At 57.9% G+C, this 27,417-nt stretch overlaps 8 protein-coding genes across 8 annotated transcripts; 6 read left to right on the forward strand and 2 right to left on the reverse strand.

Moving 5' to 3' along the window:
• Positions 1-824: 824 nt before the first annotated feature.
• On the forward strand, positions 825-7,286 carry GLT1 (glutamate synthase (NADH); the record flags this gene model as incomplete). The annotated part of the gene is made up of 3 exons (XM_083195872.1): positions 825-1,003; positions 1,061-7,087; positions 7,142-7,286. 3 exons carry the CDS (start codon positions 825-827, stop codon positions 7,284-7,286), a joined length of 6,351 nt encoding a protein of 2,116 aa, XP_083048888.1.
• Positions 7,287-8,651: 1,365 nt separating this feature from the next.
• On the forward strand, positions 8,652-10,658 carry ACO1O0_006482 (major facilitator superfamily domain-containing protein; the record flags this gene model as incomplete). The annotated part of the gene is made up of 6 exons (XM_083195873.1): positions 8,652-8,657; positions 8,727-9,143; positions 9,216-9,493; positions 9,553-9,722; positions 9,791-10,345; positions 10,417-10,658. 6 exons carry the CDS (start codon positions 8,652-8,654, stop codon positions 10,656-10,658), a joined length of 1,668 nt encoding a protein of 555 aa, XP_083048889.1.
• Positions 10,659-11,252: 594 nt separating this feature from the next.
• VTC2 (VTC domain-containing protein) lies at positions 11,253-13,675 on the forward strand (the record flags this gene model as incomplete). The annotated part of the gene is made up of 3 exons (XM_083195874.1): positions 11,253-11,904; positions 11,963-13,530; positions 13,604-13,675. The coding sequence occupies 3 exons, from the start codon at positions 11,253-11,255 to the stop codon at positions 13,673-13,675; spliced, it is 2,292 nt and encodes a 763-aa protein (XP_083048890.1).
• A 1,078-nt stretch (positions 13,676-14,753) lies between these two features.
• ACO1O0_006484 (uncharacterized protein) lies at positions 14,754-17,474 on the forward strand (the record flags this gene model as incomplete). Its single annotated transcript, XM_083195875.1, has 5 exons — positions 14,754-14,837; positions 14,921-16,061; positions 16,145-16,326; positions 16,430-17,283; positions 17,387-17,474. 5 exons carry the CDS (start codon positions 14,754-14,756, stop codon positions 17,472-17,474), a joined length of 2,349 nt encoding a protein of 782 aa, XP_083048891.1.
• Positions 17,475-18,806: 1,332 nt separating this feature from the next.
• On the forward strand, positions 18,807-19,524 carry ats1_2 (Peroxygenase 1; the record flags this gene model as incomplete). The annotated part of the gene is made up of 2 exons (XM_083195876.1): positions 18,807-18,810; positions 19,022-19,524. The coding sequence occupies 2 exons, from the start codon at positions 18,807-18,809 to the stop codon at positions 19,522-19,524; spliced, it is 507 nt and encodes a 168-aa protein (XP_083048892.1).
• Positions 19,525-20,370: 846 nt separating this feature from the next.
• Positions 20,371-22,882, forward strand: ACO1O0_006486 (uncharacterized protein; the record flags this gene model as incomplete). Its single annotated transcript, XM_083195877.1, has 5 exons — positions 20,371-20,375; positions 20,692-20,707; positions 20,851-20,976; positions 21,050-21,622; positions 21,794-22,882. The coding sequence occupies 5 exons, from the start codon at positions 20,371-20,373 to the stop codon at positions 22,880-22,882; spliced, it is 1,809 nt and encodes a 602-aa protein (XP_083048893.1).
• A 483-nt stretch (positions 22,883-23,365) lies between these two features.
• On the reverse strand, positions 23,366-24,315 carry ACO1O0_006487 (uncharacterized protein; the record flags this gene model as incomplete). Its single annotated transcript, XM_083195878.1, has 2 exons — positions 23,366-23,871; positions 23,925-24,315. The coding sequence occupies 2 exons, from the start codon at positions 24,313-24,315 to the stop codon at positions 23,366-23,368; spliced, it is 897 nt and encodes a 298-aa protein (XP_083048894.1).
• A 1,620-nt stretch (positions 24,316-25,935) lies between these two features.
• On the reverse strand, positions 25,936-26,716 carry ACO1O0_006488 (uncharacterized protein; the record flags this gene model as incomplete). Its single annotated transcript, XM_083195879.1, has 2 exons — positions 25,936-26,653; positions 26,709-26,716. The coding sequence occupies 2 exons, from the start codon at positions 26,714-26,716 to the stop codon at positions 25,936-25,938; spliced, it is 726 nt and encodes a 241-aa protein (XP_083048895.1).
• Between the last annotated feature and the right edge of the window lie 701 nt (positions 26,717-27,417).

Consider the following 27,417-nt stretch of genomic DNA (forward strand, 5'->3'; position numbering starts at 1 on the left):
CACTTTGGCGCGTGCGGCAGAGAAGGCAACGAGGCCTTAGCCGCATGGCCATGGCCGGGGCTGCATGGGGTCATAATTGGCTGTTGTCAGTATGCATCCCACGCTGCATGACGTCCAGCGGTCCGGAGCGCCATTGCCTGATCCAGAGAGCTGCTAGCGCCTGAGGGGCAGGCCCTGGTGGAACGAACCCATCACGTCTGCACGACCTGCATTTGGCACTACATTGCTGCATTGCTCACCTGCTGGGCTACTTGTGGTACTACGGCGCCACTGCGCTCCCAGTGACAGATAGCTACATGGGAACGGTGTTTGCGTTGTTGCGATGCGAACATTGATGCAGCGCAGGGCGTGATGGTTCGGGCTCTCTTGACATGGTGGTGGTGGTGTCTTTCGTCCGCGACCGTCCCAGTTGTCAGTGGCAATGCCAGCGTCTCCAGTGGTTGCCCACAATTCAGTTCTTTTTTTTTCCGGCCTTTTGTGAAGAGGGGTATCGTGGGGGACCGCCAAAAAAAGTTGGCCCCACCCCCACTTGCCCGAATGGCACCAAACAATGGTGCCAATCGCCCAGAAGCTTGTTTCTGCCGCTTTATCCTCGCAAAGAGGAAACAATCACGTCCCCTCAACACGCATCGCAAACCTCCCAAAGACTCGAAGCTGACCTCGTCTTTTTTTTGTGATCATTAGATTAGCGTTGGAGCGGCCTTTGCTGCTCTCGCCGACATTCGTCAAACTCTTCGCTCCGCCCCGACGTGGTTTCGCGCCACTACCTCATTATCCCACACCCGCCCCATCTCTAGCTAGGCTGCAGCATAGCCTCGCCTAGCATGGGCCTGCCCGCGGATTTCGACGACCGACAAATTCACCTCGATTCCGAGAAAGAAACATACCATCCCTATGAGTACCAGACCGAGAACAATGAGTCGTGGGCTGGTGCCCTGCCCGTGAAGCAGGGTCTGTATGACCCTTCCTTCGAGAAGGATGCCTGTGGTGTCGGCTTTGCATGGTGAGTAGCTTGCCCCCCTCGTGATGCAATTTCATTCGGCATTCTGACAGAAGCCAGCCACATCAAGGGCAAGCCTAGCCACAAGATCGTGAGCGATGCGCGCAACCTCCTGTGCAACATGACCCACCGTGGTGCCGTGGGATCTGATGCACGAGATGGTGATGGCGCTGGTGTCATGACCTCCATCCCCCACCGGTTCTTTGTCAAGAACTTTGAGAAGGAGGAGGACATCAAGCTCCCGCCCCCCGGCCAGTACGCCGTGGGCAACCTGTTCTTCAAGCCCGACGAAGAGACGTTTGAGGAGTCCAAGAGGCAGCTGGAAGATGTTGCCGAATCGTTGGGCCTGCGAGTCCTGGGATGGCGACGGCCTCCCGTCGACTCGACTCTGCTCGGCCCCGCGGCTAAATCCCGCGAGCCCATCATTGCTCAGCCCTTCGTCGTCCTCGCCTCGGCCTACGGCTCTGGGGTCGCCCCTGAGATGACGGATGCCGAGAAGTTTGACGAGAAGTACTTCGAGCGCCAGCTGTACGTGCTCCGGAAACGGGCTACGCACACTATTGGCCTTGGAAACTGGTTCTACGTCTGCTCCCTCTCCAACAAGAACATTATCTACAAGGGTCAGCTTGCCCCCATCCAGGTGTACTCGTACTACCACGACCTGGTCAACGCCGACTACGAAGCTCACTTTGCCCTCGTCCACTCGCGTTTCTCCACCAACACGTTCCCCTCCTGGGACCGCGCCCAGCCCCTGCGCTGGGCCGCTCACAACGGTGAGATCAACACTCTGCGCGGCAACAAGAACTGGATGCGCGCCCGTGAGGGTGTCATGAACTCGGACATCTTCAAGGATGAGCTCGAGTCTCTCTACCCTATTGTCGAGGACGGTGGCTCCGATTCGGCTGCGTTCGACAACGTCCTCGAGCTGCTGACCATCAACGGTGTCCTTTCTCTCCCCGAGGCTGTCATGCTCATGGTCCCTGAGGCCTGGCAGGGCAATGACAGCATGGACCCCAAGAAGGCTGCTTTCTACGAGTGGGCCGCTTGCCAGATGGAGCCTTGGGATGGCCCGGCTCTTTTTACCTTTGCCGACGGCCGCTTCTGCGGTGCCAACCTGGACCGCAACGGTCTCCGCCCCTGCCGATTCTATGTCATGGACGATGACCGCATCATCTGTGCCTCCGAGGTTGGCACAATCCCCGTTGAGCCCGAGAGCGTCGTTCAGAAGGGTCGCCTGCAGCCCGGTCGTATGCTTCTGGTCGATACCCAGGCCGGTCGCATCATCGACGACAAGGAGCTCAAGGAGGCCGTCTCCAGCCGCCAGGACTTCCGAGCCTGGCTCGACCGTGAGCTTATCACCATGCCCAAGGTGGTTGAGGCGCTCGAGACCAAGTTTGACATCCAGGCCAAGCCTGATGAGACTCTCCTCCAGCAGGATCCTCTCCTGCTGTCCTTTGGCTACACCCATGAGCAGGTCAGCCTGCTCCTCGCCCCCATGGCTGCCGATGAGAAGGAAGCCCTGGGTTCCATGGGTAACGATGGACCTTTGGCTTGCTTGACCGAGGCTCCTCGTCTTCTCTACGACTACTTCCGTGAGCTCTTCGCCCAGGTCACCAACCCTCCCATCGACCCTATCCGGGAGTCGATTGTCATGTCCCTGGAGTGCTACGTCGGTCCCCAGGGCAACCTTCTCGAGATGGATGCTTCTCAGTGTGGCCGCCTCCTGCTGCCCAGCCCCATCCTGTCTATGCCCGAGTTTAACAGCTTGAACAACATGTCTACTATCTACCCCGAGTGGACCGTCAAGACCATTGACCTGACTTTCCCCAAGAGCGAGGGCGTCCAGGGATACATCAAGCATCTCGACGAGATCTGCAAGGAAGCCGACGCTGCCATCGAGGCTCGGGACCGCATCATTGTCCTGTCCGACCGCAAGACCTCCGCCGACCGCGTCCCTGTCTCGGCCGTCCTGGCCTCTGCTATGGTCCATCACCACCTTGTCGCCAACAAGTGGCGTTCCATGGCTGCTCTGGTCGTCGAGACCGCCGAGGCTCGTGAGGTTCACCACATGTGTGTCCTCCTCGGCTACGGTGCCGACGCTGTTAACCCCTACCTGGCTATGGAGTGCATCCTCAAGCTGAACCGCGAGGGCCTGATCAAGAAGGACATCACCGATGACGCGCTCATCCGCAACTACAAGCACTCTTGCGACGGCGGCATCCTCAAGGTCATGAGCAAGATGGGCATTTCCACTCTAGCCTCGTACAAGGGTGCTCAGATCTTCGAGGCTCTTGGTCTCGACGACACTGTTGTCGAGCGCTGCTTCAGGGGCACTGCCTCGCGCATCAAGGGTATGACCTTCGAGCTCATCGCCGAGGATGCCTTCCGCTTCCATGAGCGTGGCTTCCCCTCCCGCTACACCGTCGGCATCCAGGGCCTCCCCGAGTCTGGCGAGTACCATTGGCGCGACGGTGGCGAGCCCCACGTCAACGATCCTACCTCCATTGCCAACATCCAGGATGCCGTCCGCACCAAGAACGACAAGTCCTACGAGGCGTACTCCCGCTCCGAGTATGAGCAGATCAAGTCTTGCACGCTCCGTGGTATGCTTGACTTCAAGTTTGACGACTGCGAGCCCATCCCCATTGACCAGGTTGAGCCTTGGACTGAGATTGTCCGTCGCTTCTGCACGGGTGCCATGTCTTACGGTTCCATCTCCATGGAGTCTCACTCGACTCTGGCCGTCGCCATGAACCGCCTTGGTGGCAAGTCCAACACTGGCGAGGGTGGTGAGGACCCCGAGCGCTCGGAGCGCATGCCCAACGGCGATACCATGCGGTCCGCCATCAAGCAGGTTGCCTCTGGTCGCTTCGGTGTCACTTCTGCCTACCTGGCCGACTCCGATGAGCTGCAGATCAAGATGGCCCAGGGTGCCAAGCCTGGTGAGGGTGGTGAGCTTCCCGGCCACAAGGTGTCCAAGTCCATCGCTCGCACCCGCCATTCCACCCCTGGAGTGGGTCTCATCTCCCCGCCCCCGCATCACGACATCTACTCTATCGAGGATCTCAAGCAGCTCATCTACGATCTCAAGTGCTCGAGCCCGCGTTCCCGCGTCTCGGTCAAGCTCGTCTCCGAGGTCGGTGTCGGTATCGTCGCCTCGGGTGTCGCCAAGGCCAAGGCCGACCATATCCTCATCTCGGGCCACGATGGTGGTACCGGTGCCTCCCGCTGGACCGGTATCAAGTATGCCGGTCTTCCCTGGGAGCTGGGTCTCGCTGAGACGCATCAGACGCTTGTTCTTAACGACCTGCGTGGCCGTGTTGTCGTTCAGACTGATGGTCAGCTGAGGACTGGCAGGGATGTCGCCATCGCCTGTCTGCTCGGTGCCGAGGAATGGGGTTTCGCCACCGCTCCTCTTATCGCCATGGGCTGCATCATGATGCGCAAGTGCCACCTGAATACCTGCCCGGTCGGTATTGCTACCCAGGATCCTGACCTGAGGAAGAAGTTTGAGGGTACGCCTGAGCATGTCATCAACTTCTTCTACTATGTGGCCAACGAGCTCCGCGCCATCATGGCCCAGCTCGGTTTCCGCACAATCAATGAGATGGTTGGCCATGTTGAGGTCCTGAAGGTCCGGGATGACCTGCGCACCAAGAAGACGCAGAACATTGACCTGTCTCTCCTGCTCACCCCCGCCCACAAGCTGCGCCCTGGCGTTGCTACCTTCAACGTGCGGAAGCAGGACCACAAGCTTTACGTCCGCCTGGATAACAAGCTGATCTCCGAGGCCGAGTTGACCCTTGACAAGGGTCTTCCTTCTCGGATCGAGTGTGACATTGTCAACACCGATCGGGCCATGGGTACCTCCCTGTCCTACCAGATCTCCAAGCGCTACGGCGAGAAGGGACTGCCCCTGGACACTGTCCATGTTAACATCAAGGGCTCTGCCGGTCAGTCGTTTGGTGCCTTCCTGGCTCCTGGTGTGACTCTGGAGCTTGAGGGTGACGCCAACGACTACGTCGGCAAGGGTCTCTCGGGTGGCCGACTCATCGTCTACCCGCCCCGCTCTGCCGTCTTCAAGGCGGAGGAGAACATCATCATCGGTAACGTGTGCTTGTACGGTGCTACCACTGGTACTTGCTTCTTCCGTGGTGTGGCTGCTGAGCGTTTCGCCGTCCGCAACTCCGGTGCCACGGCTGTCGTCGAGGGTGTTGGTGACCACGGCTGCGAGTACATGACTGGTGGTCGCGTTGTCATTTTGGGCAACACTGGCCGCAACTTTGCTGCCGGTATGTCCGGTGGTATCGCCTATATCCTTGATGTCAACGGTGACTTTGAGTCCAAGCTCAACACGGAGATGGTTGAGGCTGGCCCTCTCGATGACCCCGCCGAGGTTGCCTTTGTCCGTGGCCTCGTTGAGGACCACCACCACTACACCGGCTCCGAGCTGGCTGCCCGCATCCTGGTCGACTTCAACCGTGCCCTGCCCCGGTTCATCAAGGTCCTTCCCGTCGACTACAAGCGCGTCCTCGAGGAGGAAGCCAAGGCGGCTGAGGAGGCCAAGCGTGCCGAGTACAACCTGCCCATTGTGTCTGGTGTCAGCCATAAGAAGGAGGAGAAGGCCGCCAAGCTCCTGGATCTCGAGGAGGCCGTCGGCGACAACGCTGCCGATAAGAAGCGTGCTCTTGTTCTTGACAAGACCAAGGGCTTCAAGAAGTACGCTCGTCGTTCTGAGAAGTACCGGTCCGTCGCCACCCGAACCAAGGATTGGGCTGAGCTGAGCTCGCGCCTTAACGAGGACGAGCTCAAGTACCAGTCCGCTCGCTGCATGGACTGCGGTGTTCCTTTCTGCCAGTCGGAGACGGGCTGCCCCATCTCCAACATCATTCCTAAGTGGAACGAGCTGGTCTTCCAGAACCAGTGGCAGGATGCTCTCAACCGCCTTCTCATGACCAACAACTTCCCCGAGTTCACCGGCCGTGTGTGCCCCGCTCCTTGCGAGGGTGCTTGCGTCCTGGGCATCAACGAAGATCCCGTTGGTATCAAGTCTATCGAGTGTGCTATCATTGATCGTGGCTTCGAGATGGGCTGGATGGTTCCTAAGCCTCCCAAGGTCCGAACCGGCAAGAACATTGCTATCATTGGCTCCGGCCCTGCTGGCCTGGCCTGTGCTGATCAGCTCAACCGGGCTGGTCACACTGTCACCGTCTACGAACGTGCCGACCGCCTGGGTGGTCTCCTGATGTACGGTATCCCCAACATGAAGCTTGACAAGCGCATTGTCAAGCGCCGTACCGACCTCATGGCCGCTGAGGGTGTCAACTTTGTCACTGGAGTTGCCATTGGCGAGGAAGGGCAGCCCACGCTCGCGGACCTCAAGGCCGGCAACGACGCCGTCGTCATCGCCACTGGTGCCACTGTCGCCCGTGACCTCCCCATCAAGGGTCGTGAGCTGGAGGGCATCCACTTCGCTATGGAGTTCCTCCACAAGAACACCAAGTCGCTGCTTGACTCCGAGCTCGCCGACAACGCCTACATCTCCGCCAAGGACAAGCACGTTGTCGTCATTGGCGGTGGTGATACCGGTAACGACTGCATCGGTACCTCGGTCCGCCACGGAGCCAAGTCGGTCACCAACTTCGAACTGCTGCCACAGCCGCCGCCGGAGCGTGCCCGTGACAACCCCTGGCCCCAGTGGCCTCGCATCTACCGCGTCGACTACGGTCACACCGAGGTGCGCCAACACACCGGCAAGGACCCCCGTGAGTACTGCATCATGTCCGAGGAGTTCGTCGATGACGGCACCGGCAAGGTCAAGGGCATCAACACCATCCGTGTTGAGTGGACTCGCTCGCCCAGCGGTGGCTGGGACATGAAGAAGGTCGAGGGCTCGCAGGAGTTCTTCCCCGCCGACCTCGTCTTCCTGTCTATGGGTTTCCTCGGCCCCGAGGGTCGTGTCCTGGGCGATGAGATTGAGAAGGATGCTCGCAAGAACGTCAAGACGCCTCCCGGCAAGTACAGCACCAACATTGATGGCGTGTTTGCTGCCGGTGACGCTCGTCGTGGCCAGTCCCTGATTGTTTGGTAAGTTTTTCTATCTTCCTGTGGAAGACCCATGGCGCTAACCAGTGTATTCAGGGGCATCAATGAGGGTCGCATGGCTGCTCGCGAGGTCGATCTGTACTTGGAGAACAGCACCAACCTCCCCGTCACTGGCGGTATCGTCAAGCGCACGGCGGAGGAGATCTTTAATACGATCGAGCCTCAAGCTCAGGCCGCTTAAAGAGGGCGGGCTTCCTTTGCTCACCTACATCCAGATTGTCGATCGAGCGCGGAGTTATTTGCTTTGGATTTCAGCTTGCAAAATCAAGAAGGGGGGACGGGTCTGTTGCGATACCATAGACTGGAGACACGGTTCTGTTTTGATGAAATGCTTCATGTTGGTCATGATTGAGTATATACGCATTATGAATACATATATAGTTGCACCATTTGGATTGTGTACACATCCTGTGTGAAGCTGTAGTATTCGTCTGGATAGTCTACATCCTAGTACGCACGGATACTCCGTGCTGTATTGGAACAGATCAAGAGGAGCTCAGATCTGGAGTACAGACATTTGATGTTCGTCCGATCTATTCGTAGGCACTACCTAACTAGTATATTATCTAGACATGCCATATCGGGGTATAAGCGGATGGGTCTCTCCGCACATGGCCATGGGGATGCTGTGGGGGACCGCGGGGTAAATTCCAACAAGGGCATTCTCCTCGCCGGTTGATGTTTGTCGCCGTTGTCGGTCTCGACCTGGCGACAGAGTCTTTCTCTTGGTTAGGAGAGAAGAGACCAGCCGGTTCAAAGCACACCGAGAGAGAAAATCATGTCATGGTACTAGTAGTAACTGGAAGTCAGGTTCATCGGCTTGCGACATGCGACTTGCGAGTGGCGTCTCGAGAACCCGCCCCCCCCGGCATTGAGGGATGGGGGAAATTCCTCCAATCAGTCACCCTGGTGTGCTTCGCCCCCCCTAGCTCCCTTCATGACACCTGGGGCGGGAGCAGTCGGTCTAGCGAGCATCAGGCGAGGAAAGCAGTACCCAGTTGCACCTTCTCTGGCTTCTCTGATGCTGAAGGGTGCAAGATGTGGCCCTCCTGACCTTGAGGTCCTCAAGATCCAGCCTTGTCCATGACGTCCTACATGGGGATCCTCAAGACGCAATGATGCGGTTAATACTCACCCGCCCAGCCAGCTAGCTAAATCGACAGTGCATGGTAGTACATGGGGGCTGTGGGGCGACACCGGGAATATATCATCTCGGTCTATCGATGCCCGGCATCCATTAGACTCCTGGACTACTACCCTCTCCCCAGACGATTCGTTTGTCGGCTCCCGGGGTGGATGGGACCCGGGGAACACTACCTGACCGCCATCCATCCAATCCTGGCCCGGCGCTACAAGCAACAGACCAGGATCAGAGACCGGTCTTTGGGGGCTCGGGTCAATGCACTACAATATCGACCACCGCACTGCGCATAGATGCAAGCCATGTATCCTGGAAGATGTCGGGGTTTGGGGTACCGGGTGAAGATGAGTCGGTGACCGACATTCGACCCCGTGTTAAAAGAGCCGATCTACCCAGACTCGTATTATGTGTGTGAGTGGCATCTTTGCAGGCCTCATTTTCTCCATCGGCTGCCGCCCTCTTCCTCGACATCTGTCCCAGTACTGGCTGAGGCGCCCTTTCACCATTACGCAGCAGTTCCGATCTTCCAGGATTGTCCCGACAAACATGTGGCGCCGCGGTGAGCCCAAGGCGGCCCCGGCCAACCTGCCCGAGGACTCCAAGTTGCCCGTCAAGGGGGCCGAGGCTGGTATTGTCGATCCCGATGGCAAAGGAGACAACCAGCGTTACGACAAGATTGATAAGGAGCTTGCCCAGTATATCGCCGAGGACCGCGTTCCCATCAGCAAGGAGCGCAGCGATGAGCTCAGGAAGAAGATCGACCGACGCGTCTTGGTCGTCATGATATCGACTTACTTCCTTCAAGCCATTGATAAGGGAACGCTCTCTTTTTCCTCCATCATGGGTCTTCCCAAGGACACTGGCATGGTTGATGAGAACGATGTGGTCACTCAAGATGTATGTTTGATCAAAGACCCCTATCCCCCCTGCTAGCAGAGGAAGGACTGGCTGACCACGGATAAAATACAGTACAATTGGCTCATCACATGTATCTACATCGCTGTCCTGATCGTCGAGTACCCGCAGAACTGGCTTTTAACTCGAATCCCCATCGCCAAGTATCTCAGCTTCTGCATTGTAGCCTGGGGCATCACCTTGGCCTGCCACGCCGCTTGCTCCGATTTTACCGGGCTGCTCGTCGTTCGTACTCTGCTCGGAATATTCGAGTCCGTCTGCCAGCCCGGCTTTGTTGTCCTTTCTTCCATGTGGTATCGCCGTGAGGAACAAGCAGCAAGAGTCACTTACTGGTATGCCAATGCGCCCCTGAATTTAGATGACTGCCGTTATTGAATAAGGTGGACCTCAGGTACATGATGAACGGTATGCAGCAGATTGTCGGCGGACTTCTGGCCTACTGCTTCTCTCTCATCGAGACAGGGCCGCTCAAGAGCTGGCAGTGGCTCTTCCTGTCCTACGGCATCATCTCCGTCTTCTTTGGCGTTTGGGTCGGGTTTTGGATGCCCGACAGCCCAATGCGTGCGAAATGGTTCATTGCCCCCATGTTTCCTGTCCCGTCCGGCGCTATGCGATTTGCTGACTCGAAGCCAGCTTCACTGAACAGGAGAAGCACGAGATGGTCGAGCGAGTTCGAGATAACCAAACCGGCCTCCAGAACCGCCAGTTCAAGAAGCATCAGTTCATCGAGGGTCTCAAGGACCCCCAGGTGTGGGCGTATGGCATGGTCTCCTTGACCACCACACTGCCTACTTCGGGCCTCGGCGGCTTCTCCAACATTGTCATCAAGAGCTTCGGCTTTACCACACTGGAGACGCAGCTCTTGGCCATGGTCCTCGGCTTTTATATCATCATCGTCCTCCTTGGATCGAACTGGATCGTCAAGAAGACCGACCAGAGTCTATACACCATGCTCGGTTTCATGGCTTTCTCCTTCCTGGGTACGGGAATCATCATGGGCTACAAGCCTAATGTTAGTCGTGCCCAGAACATCGGCCTTCTCATCTCATACTACATCACCCTGTCTTTCTGGGCCGCGCAGACCCTCGCGCTTTCGCTCCTGTCCCGAAACATTGCTGGGCAGACCAAGAAGACGGTTGCCGTGGCTTTCAACTTTATTTTCTGGGCTGCAGGTAACGCTATTGGTACGTTTCATGGCCCCGAAGATGTACGGTGCGGTCTGGCCGAGCTAACTGGCCCTGTTTGTCTGTGCTAGGCCCCCAGGTGTTCCTCTCGTGGGATGCACCTCGCTACTTCATCGCCTTCTCGACGCACATTGGCTGCTATGTCCTTCTCGTCATCATCATCATTGCTCTCCGGTGGTATCTTGTGCGCGAGAACAAGAAGCGGGACGAGCTTGCTGCGCAGGGAGTCGTCGAGGCTCGCCGCGACAATACTACGCACGCCTGGGAGGACTTGACTGACAAGGAGAACCTGGCTTTCCGATACGTACTCTAAATGCACGCCGCAGGTAGTGTTTTGATGGATATTTCAGAGGTCGAAGGGGCTAGTTCGATGGTGCCGGGGGCATATTTTCAGTTTCCACATATCCAGGTGGTTCTAGCGACCGCTGAGAGGGTAGAATGGCAAGCAACTCGTTTTCTTCACGCCCATGACGACCCCCTAAAGCCGAATCGATTGAAGGCGAGGAGGAGGAGAAGTGGGAGAAGTCTTGATCTGATTTGCCAATGGAAATTCGCACGTAGACGCTGTCAGGTGTTTGTTAGCGTGGACAAGGACTGCTGTAGATCAGCCACCGCTGCGTCATTTTGCCGGGCCTTGGGCACCTGGTGGGGCCTGGGCATGTGAAAAAGCTTCCTTGCACGTGCAAAAGCTTGGGTCATGATAGGGCAATCGGGCATCCACGACGCCAAGCCCGACGGAATTGGCACCTACTATGCTTCCTGATATGTGGGGGTGACCTCACCCTCTTTCCTGCACCTCCCAGCATCCAGCCTCCAAGCGTCCACATCGAGGCGTGGAAGAGGGAAGGCCATAATTTCCTGATTCGACTGGGCATCCCCCAGACGACCGAATTGACCGACCGTCATCATGCGCTTCGGCAGGACCCTGAGGGCGGCCGTCTACCCTCCCTGGAAAGACAAGTACATCGACTACAACAAGCTCAAGAGCATCCTGCGCGAGGACCAGCCCGACGATGATGCCGACAAGTGGACCGAGGAGGACGAGAACCGTTTTTGCGACGAGATCTTCAATGTACAGCTTGAGAAGGTTGCCCAATTCCAGCAGGAGCAGTTCGACGCTCTCCGCCAACGCGTCGATGCCGCCTTTGCCAAGCTCAAGGAGCTGGCCCCCCCCGCCGCGGAAGCCGATACTGAAGCACCCGCACCTAAACCTGATATCCCGACCGCGCGGCTCAAGGAGCTTGAGGAGGAGCTCGACAGCATCACCACCGAGGTCAAGGAGCTCAAGAAGTTCAGCAACACCAACTACACCGGCTTCCTCAAGATCGTGAAGAAGCATGACCGCAAGCGGGGAGATCGCTACAGGGTGCGGCCCATGATGCAGCTGAGCCTCGCCCAGAGACCCTTCAACTCGGAGCAGGGATACTCGCCTCTGCTGAACAAGCTCTCCATCATGTACTTTGCCATCCGCCAGCAGCTAGAAGGTGGCGACCAGCCGCCTTTGGATCTCGAGAGCCAAGGGGAGACGCACAACGGAGAGAGATATACTGCTCACAAATGTATGAGAGCCCTCCATTTCTCGGAACCTGCAGAGCTATTGCTAACGTGCCGTTACAGTCTGGGTACACCCCGATAACCTCCTCGAGGTCAAGACTTTGATTCTGAGACATCTTCCTTCCCTGGTCTACAGCGAACAAACCGCCAAGGAAGCTGACGGAAACGACTCGCCGGCCGTGACATCCCTCTACTTTGACAACAAAACCTTTGAGCTCTACTCCGAAAAGGTCAACCGCGAAACCGAGGCATCTTCCCTCCGTCTCCGCTGGTATAGCCAGCTCAACTCTCGGCCCGATATATACCTAGAGCAGAAGGTGATCGATGCCAACGGTAACAGCCATGAGGCCAAGTTCCCCATCAAGGACAAGTGGGTCAAGCCTTTCCTCGACGGCGACTATCACATGGAGAGGTCTGTCCAGAAGATGGAGAGGCAGGGTCGCCCTGAGGAGCAGATCGAGTCTTTTAAGAAGACGGTCCACAAGATCCAAGACTTTGTGCAGAAGAAGAAGATCTCGCCCGTGTTGCGTGCCAACTACGTCCGGACCGCTTTCCAGAAGCCCACGGACAACCGGGTTCGTATCCTCATCGATACGGACCTAGCCTTTATTCGGGAAGACACTCTTGACAAGCGTCGGCCCTGCCGGGACCCCAATGATTGGCACCGTGCCGATATCGACAACAGCAACATGACCTATCCCTTCCCCAACATCAACCAGAGCGAGGTGTCCAAGTTTCCATATGCCGTGCTGGAACTGAAGCTGAAGGAAGATGGATCCCGCAAGCGCCCTATCTGGGTCCAGGATCTCATGTCATCTTACCTTGTCCATCCCGTTCCCCGATTCTCCAAGTTCGTTCATGGCGTTGCCTCACTGTTTGAGGACTACGTCAACAGCCTGCCCTTCTGGCTCAGCGACCTGGAAACAGATATCCGAAAGGATCCCCTGAAGGCGTTTGAAGAGGAAGAGCAACGCCGGGCCCAGCGGGCCGACGACGCAATGGCCGTCGGCAGCCTTATCGGGGCGAAGTCTGGGTCGTATAAGATGGCGAAGAGCTCGCCGGTGGGCCAGTCCTACTTGTCGGATCGGATGGCGGCGGAGGCCAGGGTCCAGTCGTCTACGCAGAAGAGAAGACAACCGGCGGTCGAAGAAGAGGGAGAATCTAGCGGGTCGGGGTCAAGACAGCCCGGGGGCTACGGAACGCTCTCGTCGGTCATCCCCAGTTTCTCGCTGTCCAAGTACTCGACCGCCAAGCGGGAGCGCAAGATGCAGCTGCCCGAGGGCGTGGTCGAGCCGACAGAGTGGATCAAGAACGCGGGCGAGCTCAAGATTGAGCCCAAGGTCTGGCTGGCGAACGAGCGAACGTTCCTCAAGTGGCAGCATATCTGCATTCTGCAGGGCAGCTTGGCCTTGGCCCTGTACACGGCGGCGGGCGAGAACTTCCTGGCGGAGGCAATGGGCGTCGTCTACATCCTGATTGCAGCGTTTGCCGGGTTCTGGGGCTACGCGATGCTGCGGACGCGGCGCAGCATGATTCTGGAGAGGAGCGGCAAGGACTTTGACAACATGGTCGGCCCCATTGTGATGAGTGTGGCGCTTATAATTGCGCTCATCCTCAACTTTGTCTTTCAGGTAAGCATTGGGATCCGGATGTCCATCGGGGACTATTTTGCGCCATGGGACCAAATGCTAACGGATTGCACAGTATCAATCTGCATTGAAGCGATGGGGGGAGAAGCCGGCTGAAGGCGTCATGGACGAGCTGAAGCTGAAGTGAGGGAGCTCGCGAGGATGGGGTTTTGGAAAGCACTGTATTGTTGAATGATAGGTCGGCATGGCATGGAGGATCATCTTGGCAAGGGAGGCTTGGGCAAGTTTGACATGTATACGCACATAAATCATACCCAAGATACCGGGAGTACTAGTTGTAATAAGTGCTATTACTACCTAGTTAGGTAGGTACCTACTTATACCTACCTAGTACCCAAGTAGGTAGGCAGTGATGGCTGATGAGCATACGGTGAGAGGGCGACTGGCCTCAAACGAGATGCGCCCCAGCTTGGGCACCGAATCACTGCAGCGAATCCCAATGGGATCCCCTTTTTAGATCCAAGGCGAGACGTGGCCATGAGACTTGCTGCTGCGAGATGCAGGGCAGGGCGCGTGTTGCATGCAATCCGTCCAATCCCATCACGAGCCTCTTATAACTAGACAGGCCTCTGCGGTGCCAGTGGTGTTTTTGTGCAGCTCACTTTTGCGGCACCCAATCGCCCAATCCAAAACGAGGTTCGGATAAACCGAGTACGGATACACAAAGCTCACGCGAAGGCGCAGCCTTTTTTTTTTTGGGGGGGTTTTTTTTTTGTGCTCCTTCTCTTGCTCATCATCCATCGCCCGTCCTTGCCTACGAGTCTGACCTCACTTCGTGACCTCGTGTGTGTGACGCGCGCTGCAGCTTGGTTTGCCTCGGCCGGCAAGACCCGCCGTTTCTCTACGAAGGCACGCACTACTGCTCCACTACCAAGGTGCCCAAAGTGCGAGGTCTGATTGCAGCCTGCTGCAAGGGGGGTCCTGATACATAGCAGCAGCAGTACCTCGAGGGAGCGCAGCCCTGTGGCAGTACTGTGGCAGAGCCTGCTGTACTGCTGACGGCAACCTGCGGCGGGAAAGCTTAAATACGCGTCGACGCCTCGACGGCTTGATGGGCGGGACCCCGCGAGGAGATGCTGGCAGTGTGGCACGCTTGACGAGGGCTGACGGGAGGGGAGTCTGACCGGCTTCGCTCTGCGCCTGCGACGACAGCGACGACGACGACAGCGACAGCGACTGGACATTGAGTTCCCAGTCCAACCGACATGGAGCAGCAGAAAGAGAAGAAGGGCTTCTGGGGTGGATTGCTGCGCAGGGCCAGCCTGGCTGGGAAGAAGCCGGCGAGAAAGGTGACGCGCGACCACCTGGGGGGGCGGGGAGGGGAAGAACATGAGATGTGGACGCAAACATGTAACTGACTTGCTCATCACAGGGTCCTCGCGAGCCATACAAGGTCGGCGACCCCGATGCCGCCATCCACCGGGACAAGAGGCGAACCGTCCCCAACGAGGACGATGGCAGAGATGCTCGAGACGCCAGAGACAGCCGGCGGGCAAGACGCCCAGAGACGGAGCCACCACCAGATACAGAGTGGGAGACGGAGCCCGAGCAGCCCCGGTCCAGGAAGAGCAGAGGCAAGCTGCCCGCTGAGGCCAACGGACACCGCACCCCCTCGCCAGCTCCCCTGACCCGCTGGCCGCCCAACGGCGTCGCTTCCTACGAGGACCTGTCGCCACAGCAGGCCTCGGTCTGGGTATGCCGCGGTGTGCCCATCCACAGGGGCCTCAAGAGGGGCATTCCTCACATGCCCGGCAGGTTCTACATGCTCTACTCGGCGACGACCATGACGGGGAACCGACGTGCTGGGACAGACATGGCCGGCCTGCACGAGTCCATGACGCAGCTCATGACCATGAGGATGCAGTCCAAAGACTACGCTACTCATCCCTGGGAGACCCTGGAGCAGCCGAGCTACTCCTTCCACTACGGAAAGCTACCAGGCACCATTACGCTCAACCAGTGGACGTCCACTGCCAGCGCCATCCCCCCGACCATCGCCCTGAGGGACTCGGGCGTCATGCCCAGGCCCATGCCCCTGGAGCGCATCCTGGAGCGTCTCCACGAGCTCCGCGCCGGGCTCGAGGACGACGATCCGGACCTGCTGTACCGCATCCTGTACAAGCGCATCCTGCGCGACCCGGAGAGGATCCTCAACCCGCACAAAACTCTCGACAAGCAGATCACTGACCTGATCCTGGTGCTGTCGCGCCCGGACTGGGTCGACCTGACCCACCCGCGCAACCAGGTGGTCACGCGCTTCATCTTCTCCACCTCCGGCGGCGGCGAGGGCCACGAAAAGTCCCAGGGCCACGAGGAGCGGTACCGAAAGTTCTTCCACCAGCTGCTGCTGAGCCTGGAGCTGGAGCTGCGGATCCAGTCGCGCCAGCATGGCGACTGGGCCAAGGAGAAGCTGCTCATGCAGATACCGCCCTCGATCCAGTGGAATCTTGCCCTGGCGCGGCGGTGGCGGCAGAATGTGCGCGTGGAGGAGTTTGGCAAGACCTCGGACCAGAGTACGCTTCTTTTTTTCTTGTGGCCCGTTTATATTACTGGCTATGACCAACCAAGGGAACGGAACGCAGCTAACAGCTGGCAGCTAGGCTGAGGTACAAGCTCAAGAGGCGGCAGGTCAAGATGCTGAGGCGGTTCGCGCAGATGATGAAGTGGCCGAACCTGGACGAGACGCTGGAGAACCTCAAGCAGCGAGACGAGGAGTTCAGCCTCGATACCATCAGCTCGGATGCCTTTGCCTTCTTCAGCGGGCTCGTCGTCCCCGGGGTGAGTACTACTACCACTACTACCTAGCCTAGCGGGCACCATCATTCCTCAACACACCCAGCCCCTTTTTCTTTTGAGACACACCCATGCCTGACCAAGACAGGCAACGTTCCCGTTCCTCATCATGAACACCCTCATCGACCTGGACCCGGATCCGGCGACCGACGATCTGGCGCTGCTGTCGCACATGCACCCACACTGCGGCTTCCAGTACCGCAGCAGCTACACGTACTGGTCGGCCAGCTGCATCGTGGGCAAGGTCCTGGCGCCCACGTGCCACACGGTGGCCGGGTGGGTGGGGCCCGGGCGCCCGACGCCGGACCTGGGCCGGTCGCAGATTGCGCGGATCCGCACGCGGCGGCCGCGGCAGAAGCTGCGCCTCGAGGACGTCGAGTCCATGGAGGAGCGCTCCGAGCCGCTGGGCCCGGCCGCCGACAGCTACCCGGTCGCCGAGTACGTGCTCGAGGCGCCGGACGCGGCCCTCGACGCCGTCGACACGGTGCGCCTCGAGACGCTGGGCCTGCGCGCGGCGGCGACGGCCGTGGGCGAGGGCGAGCGCCTCAACGGCCCGCGCGTGTTCGACGCCACGGTCCAGTTCGCCATCGACGGCGTGTCCTGGCCGCTGCGTCTCATGTACGACGTCTCCTTTGTCGGCGCCTGGCCGTGCTCCGAGGGCCCGCACCCTCTCTTCTTCGACTACGTCTACCGGCGGATACAGGTTGATGAGATAATGGAGGTGCGCGACTGGGGCGGCCTGTACGGCCACCAGCAGGAGGGGGCGGGGGAGGGCCAAGACCGGCGGCAGGAGGAGGGGGAGGGGGAGGAGGAGGATCACGACGACGAGGAGATGGTGCTGGTGGTGCAGGCGTTTGGGGTGCGAGACAATGAGGTGCTGGCGCGGGCGTGGTGCGCGCACTGGGGGCTGAGCGCCGTGGTGGCGGACATCCACAAGACATGGTGAGTTCCCGTGCTACCGTTTTCTCCCCGGCCCACGATCCGTTTTCTATTTACATCCCCCCTCCTCCCAACGACGATGCTGACTGGCGCGGCTGGAATGTAGCATGGCGTGCGCGGTGCGGGAGGCCTATGCGGCGACTCTGACGGTGGTGATTCTTGTTGAGGGCCAACAATACGACGACGACGAGTAATGATTTATACGGCTACTACACTACGTATTATGAAGTCACGAGACGAGACGGGACGAGACAGGTTGGGGAAGGTGCTAAGGACTAATACTCGTACTGCACTACTAGAGCAGGTGGGTGGTCCCGCCGAGTTCACGATGGCGTCGTTACTAATACTGCCACTCAGTGGTTAGTACTCCGTACAGAGTAGTGTAGCTACTATTAGCACGGACGGCGTGGGGCGCGGGGAGCTCGGCGTGGGATGGCCGGGTGCTGGAGACGGCGAGCCGGGTCCACTGCTGCCTGATTTCAGGAATCCACGTTATTACCAAAGTTGACACTTGACTCTGTGGACCAGCTACTAGCACCGGGGAAGAAGGTTGGCTGACCGAGGGAGGAGGAGGAGATGAAGCGAAGCGAACAATTGTGTGTCGGCAACTCATTGGCCCGGTGGGCCCCATCCCAAGGGGATCAAAGATACGATAGTAATAATAAACAAGGAAACACAATGAGACACGATCGTAGCCAAAACGGTGCGCTGCACCTGCTGGCTGCAGACAGCTCAACAAGAAAAGAAAAGGGTCCCTGCGTGTAGCCGTGCCGTTGAGCCTTTGGCGAGGAGGATCGTGACGGGAATGCATGTTGGGTGCGTCAGGGGTGGCGACCAAGGGGGGTCATCTGAACGACAGAAATCTCTTTTTTTTGTTTTGTTTCTGGTAACTTTTCTTCCTCTTCCCAGTCAAGGAACTCCATTTCCCTTCACCGCAATCGGAGAGTGGAAATGATTTTCGCCCCCCCACGCAGGCCCTGGGCGACTGGTTTGCTCTCCGAGTCCCACAGCGGCGCCCAGGGGGGCCCCTCTGTGAGAAGACGGTGTGAAGGGGGGCGGTGGCGAGACGGTGAGGAATGGCAGAGGATCGTGAGATGCTGTGGTTTGGTGGTTTTGGCCCTGACCGATTTCAGCCCTTTTTTGGCCCTTCTGGAACGGTGGTGGGTGGAGAGCAGGTGATGGGAATTCGTGGCATGGACTCCACTGTGATGCTTTGGTGCCCCCATGCGGACTCCACCTGGACCTTGGAACTGGATGTCGCCTCTGGATCTGCGGGTTTGGAGGTGCCACTCGCCTGGCCGCTTGCCGAGCTTTGGAGCTGGTTATGCGCGGTGTGAGGTGCTTGGGGGAGAGCTTCAGCGTGGATGGCCCACGACTACGGAGTAGTTGAGGACGGACGAGCAGATCGTGGGATTGTGGTTCACGAGAACAACCCAGGCAGATCGGCTGTGGCCGACATTGTCAGTGGAGAGTATGAGGGGTATCAGTGATTAAAGACGGTCCTTGATTCCTAGGGCGCACCCGACATGGGTAATGCTGTAGAAGAATAAGAATCGAGGTCGTCCTGAAGCCATTGGGCACCACCACGACCACGATCCCGTTCGATGCAGCACGAATACGGAGTTCTCGTACCACAATGGCTGGCAGACCAACTACCCGCCTCGCACGGCGCGAAGGCAAGAATGTCGCACAGGATCCAGACGCAAGATAAGCCGGGCAGCTGACACGCCATATTATGCAGACGTGGCCACCCTCCTCTCCTTTGTCAAGATGACAGCCCAGGAGCAGAACCCCTCGGCCACCATCCGAGCCACCGAGGCCAGCCTCGCGGCCACCCTCCACCTAGACGGTGAGCCTGCTGGTGCTCCGGCCCCGACGACGGCGCCGCGCCGCTTCGCCTGGGCCATGGTCATCGAGTCGCCGGCGGGTTCGCTGGCCGGCCACGCCATCTACTACTACGACTACTCGACGTGGCGCGCCGAGGGTGGCGTCTTCCTCGAGGACCTGTTCGTGCTGCCGCAGTTCCGGCGGGCGGGCTACGGGCGGCGCCTGATCGAGGCGCTGGCCGCCGAGGCGCGCCGCGCGGGCTGCACCAAGCTCGAGTGGCACTGCTACCGCGACAACGACCGCGCGCTGCGCTTCTACGGGGGGCTCGGGGCGGAGCGGAGGGACAATTGGGTCGTGCTCCAGGTGCTGGACGACGGGGTCGGGCGGCTGACGGGGGACGCGGCGTCTGGAACGTAGAGTGGTGGAGGAGGGTGCTCGTACCCTCCTACACGAGAGTAGAACTGGCAATGAAAAATCCCACGATGCATCTGATATCTTGTCCGCTGCACCAGAGGGCTGCAGAGTTGCACTGGAGGGCTCCGGGGAGTCCGGCAATGGAGGCTGAGCAAGGGTCGAGGGCATCGAGGACCCCGAACGCAGCGATCGACCCCTGAAACCCGACAGCTGCTGGCACTGCTGGCAGCCTCTAGTTTGCCCCCGTTTGCCCCCATCTGCCCCTCCAGGGCCCCTCCAAGGGCCCCCCAACACCGCCCCTGGTCCCCTGGAACGCCCCCCCCTGGGAGCGCCCACTTGGGCCTGGAGGCCCACCAGGGCCCACGGGAGCAAAAGGTGGGGTGCATGATGCAAAAGTGGAGAGGGTCTCGACAGACGGAAACTTAAGCTCGCCCACGGACGGTGCACAATGCTGCGAGCGGCATTCCTCCCACTTCTTTGTCACGTCCATCTCCCCTTGGAATCCCTTCTTCCAACCAGAATCCTGAGACTCCGAGCTCTTAGCAAGCCGAGCAAGCCACACGCCTCCTCCCACACCGCACGCGCCCGTCCACGCACCCGTCCACGCACCCGTCCACGCACCCGTCCACGCACCCGCACCCGAACAATCCTCCCCTGCTGTGTCTCTGATCTCCCCCAACAACGCCATCAACGGTGGCCTCGACGAGACCTCGTACCTTCTTAGACGGTAGCACCTGGCAAGCTTCGCGAAGCGTCTTTTGTCAGCACCACCGCTATCTCTCCCCCATACCTACCGCCGATCCGGCCCAGCCGCCCAGGATGTACGAGTATAACAAGCCCATCCGGGCCATGGAGTAAGTTGCCCTCCCCCTCCTCTGCTTCTTCCTCTTCGTCTCCTCGTGGCTCGACGTTTCCGGTTGCTCTGCGTGCTCTATGATCCCTGGCCTGCCTCTGCACTCTGCGCACCAGCTTTGATCTAGCATTCCAGCACACATCCAGTACTCCTACTAGTAGTGCCTGGCTCCGGCTGCTCCTAGCTTTGCCTCGTTGACCGCCTTCGTTGCCATTGCATCATCTCCTCTTCACCTGCGTCCCCAGACTCTCCCTACCGTGCCTTCCAACCGAGTGTCTGTATATCTGTGCTTACCATTTGCCTGCAATGGAAAACAGGCCTCCTCACGTTCTGGTATGAAATTTCCCTTGTGCGCCAGCCGGCGCGCCCCCACGAGGTCACATAAAAAAAAGGTTACCTAGTGGGAGGTGTGGCGTGCGTCCCGTGTCTTAACCTGGCTCGTGCTGACTTTTGGGGGTGTGCTACCCCTCCTTCAGGACCACTACATTGGGGTCGACGTTGGCACAGGATCAGCTCGCGCGTGCATCATCGACGAGACTGGAGATATCAAGGCCCTCGCTGCCAAGGACATCAAGCTATGGCAGCCCGAGAATGGCTACTATGTACGTACCATTCATTGGCCACCCTCCTCAACTCTCTTACTCGAATTGGTCGATGACTGACTGCCCGGCTCAGGAACAATCCACCACCAACATCTGGCACTGCATCTGCGACTGCGTCCGGCGCGTGGTGACCGAGGCCGCCGTCGATCCCAGCAAGATCAAGGGCATTGGCTTCGATGCAACCTGCTCGCTCGCCGTCTTCTCCACCGACACGGACGAGCCCGTGACCGTCACGGGTCCCGACTTTGACAACACCGATGGCGAGGACCGCAATGTCATCCTGTGGCTCGACCACCGGCCCGTTGATGAGACGACCAAGATCAACAACACCAAGCACAAGCTGCTCAAGTACGTCGGCGGCCGCATGAGCATCGAGATGGAGATCCCCAAGGCCCTGTGGCTCAAGAACAACATGCCCAAGGAGCTGTTCGACCGCTGCAAGTTCTACGATCTGACGGACGCCCTCACCCACCTGGCCACCGGCAACGAGACCCGGAGCTTCTGCAGCACTGTGTGCAAGCAGGGCTTCGTCCCTGTTGGTGTCGATGGCAGCGAGAAGGGTTGGCAGGAGGACTTTTTCGAGGAAATCGGCCTCGGAGACCTTGCCAAGAACAACTTTGAGCGAATGGGTGGTGTTAATGGAGTGGTAAGAAACCCCCCCCCCTTTCTCCCCTTCCCCCCCAATGGCTTCAATTCCCCCGGTCCATCACACGCCCCTCCTCCACCAGCCTCCCCGCACAAACCAGGAGCAAGGGGCCCAAACAGGCAAAAGCCACACATCTGGTTGGACAGGGATGCTAATAGAATTGATTCACAGAATGGCACATATGCAAGCGCTGGCGACTACATTGGTCCCCTTAGCCGGACTGCTGCCCTGCAGCTCGGTCTGCCCCAGGGCATTCCCGTGGGAAGTGGTGTGATCGATGCCTACGCCGGGTGGATTGGCACTGTGGGTGCCAAGGTCGAGCTCACCGAGGGCGAGCTCAACCCCGACCTCCCCAACAACGATGTGACCCAGGCCTTCTCCCGTCTGGCTGCCGTCGCTGGTACTTCGACGTGCCACCTGGCCATGTCCAAGGGACCCGTATTCGTCCCCGGCGTGTGGGGTCCTTACCGAGATGTCATCCTGCCCGACTTCTGGCTCGCCGAGGGTGGCCAGTCTGCGACGGGTGAGCTGCTGAGGCATGTTCTTGACATCCATCCTGCCTACAACGAGACGGTTTCGCTGGCGAAGGCCGAGGATAAGCACCTCTACGACTTCCTCAACGCACACCTCGAGTACCTCAGGGAGAAGACCGGGGCACCCACCATCTCCTACATGGGCCGCCACTACTTCTTCTACGGCGACTTCTGGGGCAACCGGTCGCCCGTTGCCGACGCCAACATGCGTGGCTGCATGATTGGTATTGACAGCGACAAGAGCACCGACAACATGGCCATGTGGTACTACGCCACCATGGAATTCATCGCCATGCAGACTCGCCAGATCATCCAGGAGATGAACAAGGCCGGGCACCAGATCTCGTCCATCTTCATGTCGGGCTCGCAGTGCCAGAACCCCGTGCTCATGGACCTCATGGCGACCATCTGCCAGATGCCCGTGCTCATCCCGCGGTACGTCAACGCGGCCGTCGTGCACGGCGCAGCCATGCTCGGCGCCAAGGCGGCCAGCCACGCCAGCACCGCCGAGGGCGAGGAGCCCGAGACGCTGTGGAGCATCATGGACCGCATGAGCAAGACGGGCCGCCTCGTCGAGCCCGGCAGGGACGAGACCGAGAAGGCCCTCTTCGACGCCAAGTACGACGTCTTCCTCGACATGTGCAACTCGCAGCAGAAGTACCGCAGCAAGGTCGACAAGGCCGTCAGCAGCTGGGTGGACACCCGCAGCAACGGCAAGGCCGAGTAGGATGGTAGCTACTTACTACTTTGGCGTAAGCGAGCGGGCGAGCGAGCGTATCCGTACGTATGGCACACACAGATCTTGGACTTGGGTTTCAGCGGGCCAGCAATTGGTTACTCGGGATTAAAACAAAAAGAGGAACAGCATGGGGCTGGAAAACGTGGAATGGAATATATAGTATATAATGTAATGACTTGACGCATGAGCTCCAGAATACGAAGGCTCAATACCTACCTTGCCAACTCTGTATCATCTATCACGCAGAGAATATACCCGTACAATTGCATCTTTAGAAGGAGTGAGCTTCCGTTCCATTCTTTATGGTGCAACTGGTATACAACCCGTATATACTACACCATCAGTGTCGTGTGTCATATTACTACTGCATTAATCATTCAATCCACACATGATACGAGTACGCACCCGCTGAAGACTTGTCTTCCTGGCAGGATATTCCTAGCAAAGGCGACTGTGAAAGGGCCAAAAGATTCAGCCCTCTGCAGACTCCTCGATCGTGACTCCCACAAAGACCATGAGCACGGCGGCATACGCCAACGTCGCCGTAAAGACATCCCCCGGACTGTTAACTAGAAAGGTAGTCAGGGCCCCGAATAGAAACACACACACAGTCGTCCCCCCGAGAAGGAACACCAGGTTCCGATGGAGAATGAATAGCCACATGGGGCCAACCAGAAAAGCGCCCCCCAGGACGGCCCCAGCCATTCTGCGCCAGAATGCCTTGTACAGCGCCTCCTCCTCGGCGTCAGGTCTCGTGCCTCCGATGGGCACTTGTCCCTTTGGGCTGTATTTCTCCCATGGGCCTGTGGGAATGGCCTCTTCCTTTTTCCTCACAGTGGTAAAGAGATCCAACCCGTTGATGTCCAATGCTTCCCCAAGAAGCTCCCGTTCGTGGTACCGCTCGCTTGACACGATGAAAGGATCATAAGTCTGGCCTGAGAACTTCTTCATGTACTCGTAATCCCTGACAGCCTGGACTGCACCCGTTGAGTTAGTCCCCATGCATCCACAAACGTGAGGGTTGGCACACTATATTCTGGGAGGAGTTTGGCCAACTCGGGATGTTCGCCAGTGAGCTCGTCCTTGGATTCCAGCGACGTCGTGATATTGATCAGTTTCCACTGCAACTGCCTCAGCAGAACTCGCTGCATGACGGAGAAGCTGATGCGGTAGCCAAAGTCCTTGCTCTGGAGTGTCCTTGGCCTAGGCCAGCCGCAGAGTCGGTTGGCCCGCTCCGCCAACCATGTTCGGTTTGTCACCAAACCCACAAAGCTGTTGCCGTGCATTGCGGTGATCAACTCCCCGAATATCGAGTCCAGGTCCACGCTATCATCTGTCGATGGCTGAGCTCCCCCGTCTTCTCTCGAATTATTCTTGTCCTCATTCTCGGCATCTCGCGCGCTGTCCTCCCCGTCCCTCATGGCGGAGCTCCAGGTGGGATATCCTTGATTGCAAACTGGAACACGGTGAGTTGCTGGGCAGACTGAGAGGGTTGAACAGGTCAAGAGAATACCAGAGGAACAGCTCGAACGTCAAATCACATGGGCATATACATGTGCTCAGTCGAATCTGAGAGAGACACGTTCGTTGCGCCCATAGTACTTAGAACTGATCCATGAGAGAGGCTGACAGCTGCATGAATACTTGCATTTCAGCCCGACCACCGCCAGAGCTTCCTCAACACGCTGTCTAACTGGACGAACCGAGATTAGTCCGACAACTGCTATCACATACGAAAGCGGGGTTGCAAATGCCCATTGATGGTGCAAGTATTGATGCCTACGATGTCTCAGCCCAGTATAATAACCCGTGCAGCCGGCAGTCAGATATGACTGACGGCTCGCATTGCAGAAGCTTATCTCTCACACTTTAATCCTACCAGGAGTATGGAGTATATCACCTGCTAAGGTATGTGCGTGTGGATGACCAAGCGCGCATGAATGCCGTTACTCACAACACATACCTTGATGAACAGCACAAGATGGGGAGGACCGCCAACAAGGTCAAGATTTCATCTCAAACAGATTCAGTCACACCCGGGCGGCAAAATAAGGCCAAACTCTACATCCAGATCGAGCACCAAAATGAGCACCGAGCAGGGAGACATGCCCAATCGATGGAAAGACGCAACAGCAACCGGGCTTACCAGGTGTGTCAGGAGGGCGCTGTACTCATAATCAAAGGCCTTCCGGCTACAAGCGTTCGGGTGATTGGTGACGGTGATGAAGGCGAGCCTTCGGTCTACTCCATTGGAGTGGAAACGGAGGAACATGGCCGAATCATGGAGGAATTCATTCGGCTTCCTGGCATGCATATCGTCAGAGCGCCTCCGCTTCAGCCAAATCCAGAAGCTGCTGGAGAATCAGGGGTGCAGCCACTTGGATTTCTTGTTCCTCGAGACCAGGATACAAAGTTCGAGGTCCAGGGTCCGTCAAGCTTTGCATATTCAGCATGGAGCAAGTCGGTTTTAGGGGGTAGTTTGAGCGCGGCTACGACGAGTAACAAAAAAAGAGCCTACAGGTAGCACATGTATATACCTAGGTACTGGTAGCTACCAGTTCCCATCAGAGTTGCCCTTGTTGCCCAGGGCCTTCTGGATCAGCTTCCACCGAGCGATGCCGTCTTGCTTTTCTTCTTCGGAGCTCTATAGCCACTCCTCGTACCCTTGAGCTTCCCTGGGCGCGATGATATAGCTCTACACATCGCTGCCAAACAACTTCTGCGCCTCTTTGCTGACCCTCTGCAGCGTATGACCGAGGATGCCAAAAAAAGGCTGCGCCTTTCTTCGCTATGAACCCCCCGGCCCCTTTGCCAACCCCCTTGACAAAGCCGCTGGCACCTTCTTTCTGGGCCGCTTTCCAGGGCTGAGTGACCAGGCCAGTGATGCCATCGTACCAGCCATAGCCAAACTCTCTCCCTACTGCCTTGACGCCCGACTTCAAATCGCTAACCCTCTCTTGAGGGCGTATAGTGTCATCTCACTTTGTCTAGATGGAATCGACGGATTCAATCTTTCCGCCACATGCGAGACCTCCTCACTCTTACTCGTGGCCGTCGGTGTCGATGCTTAGGAGTGCTGCCCAGAAGGAATCTGTAGAGCTCTCCACGTCTCCGAAGAAACACCAGCCAGTCCCACCGCCATGCCGCCGACTGCCCCTCTGCTGGCCGACATCTCCACTCATGACACTACGAAAGCCGGGATTCTTGACCATGAATGCCATTAGCCGGGGAGGGTCGCCGTCAATGCTGAAGAATTCTAGTCCATGCTGGTGAACAAAGTCCTCGAAGATGGGATGAGTCGCCAGACGTACGCGGTGGCCGTAGGTATCTTTCAAGACCTTTCCTAAGACAACAAAGGGCTGTACATCTCCGCGAGAGCCCGCGACCTGGATGACAATATTCAAGGGCGGAGGTGAAGGAACTGCAGCCTCGCCTCCTGGGGAGAGAGGAATATAACCGCCCTGGAAATCCTGGACGTGTTGATGTTGATGCAGAGAAGGGGTAAGGATCTGGGACAGTCGGCGATTAAAGTTAGTGATGCGGATAGCGGCACGGCCATCGTCGGTGAGGTGAGCACTGATGCCCGTGTCGTTCTTCTCATCATGGATCTCGCCATAATAATCGCCGTAAGTAGGAGGGGGTACGTCGTCCCCGGCCAGCTCTTGATCGCTGAGGACGGTCTGTTGCAGGAGGGCATTGTATAATAGGGGTGTGGATTGTTGCACCGGCGCCTCCAGGACAGGCTGGCCGTTTTCTGAGCTTCAGCTGGGCGACCATGGTGTGATGTGAATGAGAGAAGACAGGCTGGATTCACCTCTCCATCTGTTTCGGTCACGGCATCAGCTTTGTCCCAAGATGAATGAATGGCCTTGTGAATAGTACGTAAGAAGTACTTGAATGCGGGAGCCAGTCAGAGGCGCGCGTCAGCTCGGAAATTGCATTGCTCTCTCTGTGCATAGTTAGCTTGCATTGCATAGTATCTGTGCAGCTTCTTCGCTTTTCCTTTCTTCGAATCTTATACGCGCGACTCTTGCAACTGAATCTCATCATCACCATGATGGCCACTAGTTACCACCCGCGCCCTCATCGCCCACGCTCGCGTGCTGCGTATAAAATCGTAGTAAGAATCGGTTAGACCCGTACAGATAGTTGTAAGAAAATTCTGCTCACAAAAGTGCTCTCGGTCCTCGGTTGTGTGGGCTTACGTGAGCCCTGGTGTAAATAGCGGTACGCCTCATCTCGGAATAGCGTCTCCCTTTTTATGACCGAAGACTGTCGTCCGTGGTGGGTTGCATCTGACCGTGTCGACCTGCAGCGTGAGGGAGTCTGTTGTCGCAAGCTTCCTCTGCAACAGCTACTGATGTAGGTACATGAAGGGTTGAAGGGTTGGGTTCATGTTAGTAGTAGTAGTCAGTTGACTCAACTGGCAACTTCCCCGCTTCCACACAGGCCACTCCTGTATATCTTCGCACTTCAATCTTCTAATCATGGGAATTTCCTAGCCCATCTATCTAGCCATCTTA

The sequence above is a fragment of the Amphichorda felina genome (assembly GCF_050947745.1).
Source record: "Amphichorda felina strain 45539 chromosome Unknown scaffold_6, whole genome shotgun sequence".
NCBI lineage: Eukaryota > Fungi > Ascomycota > Sordariomycetes > Hypocreales > Bionectriaceae > Amphichorda > Amphichorda felina.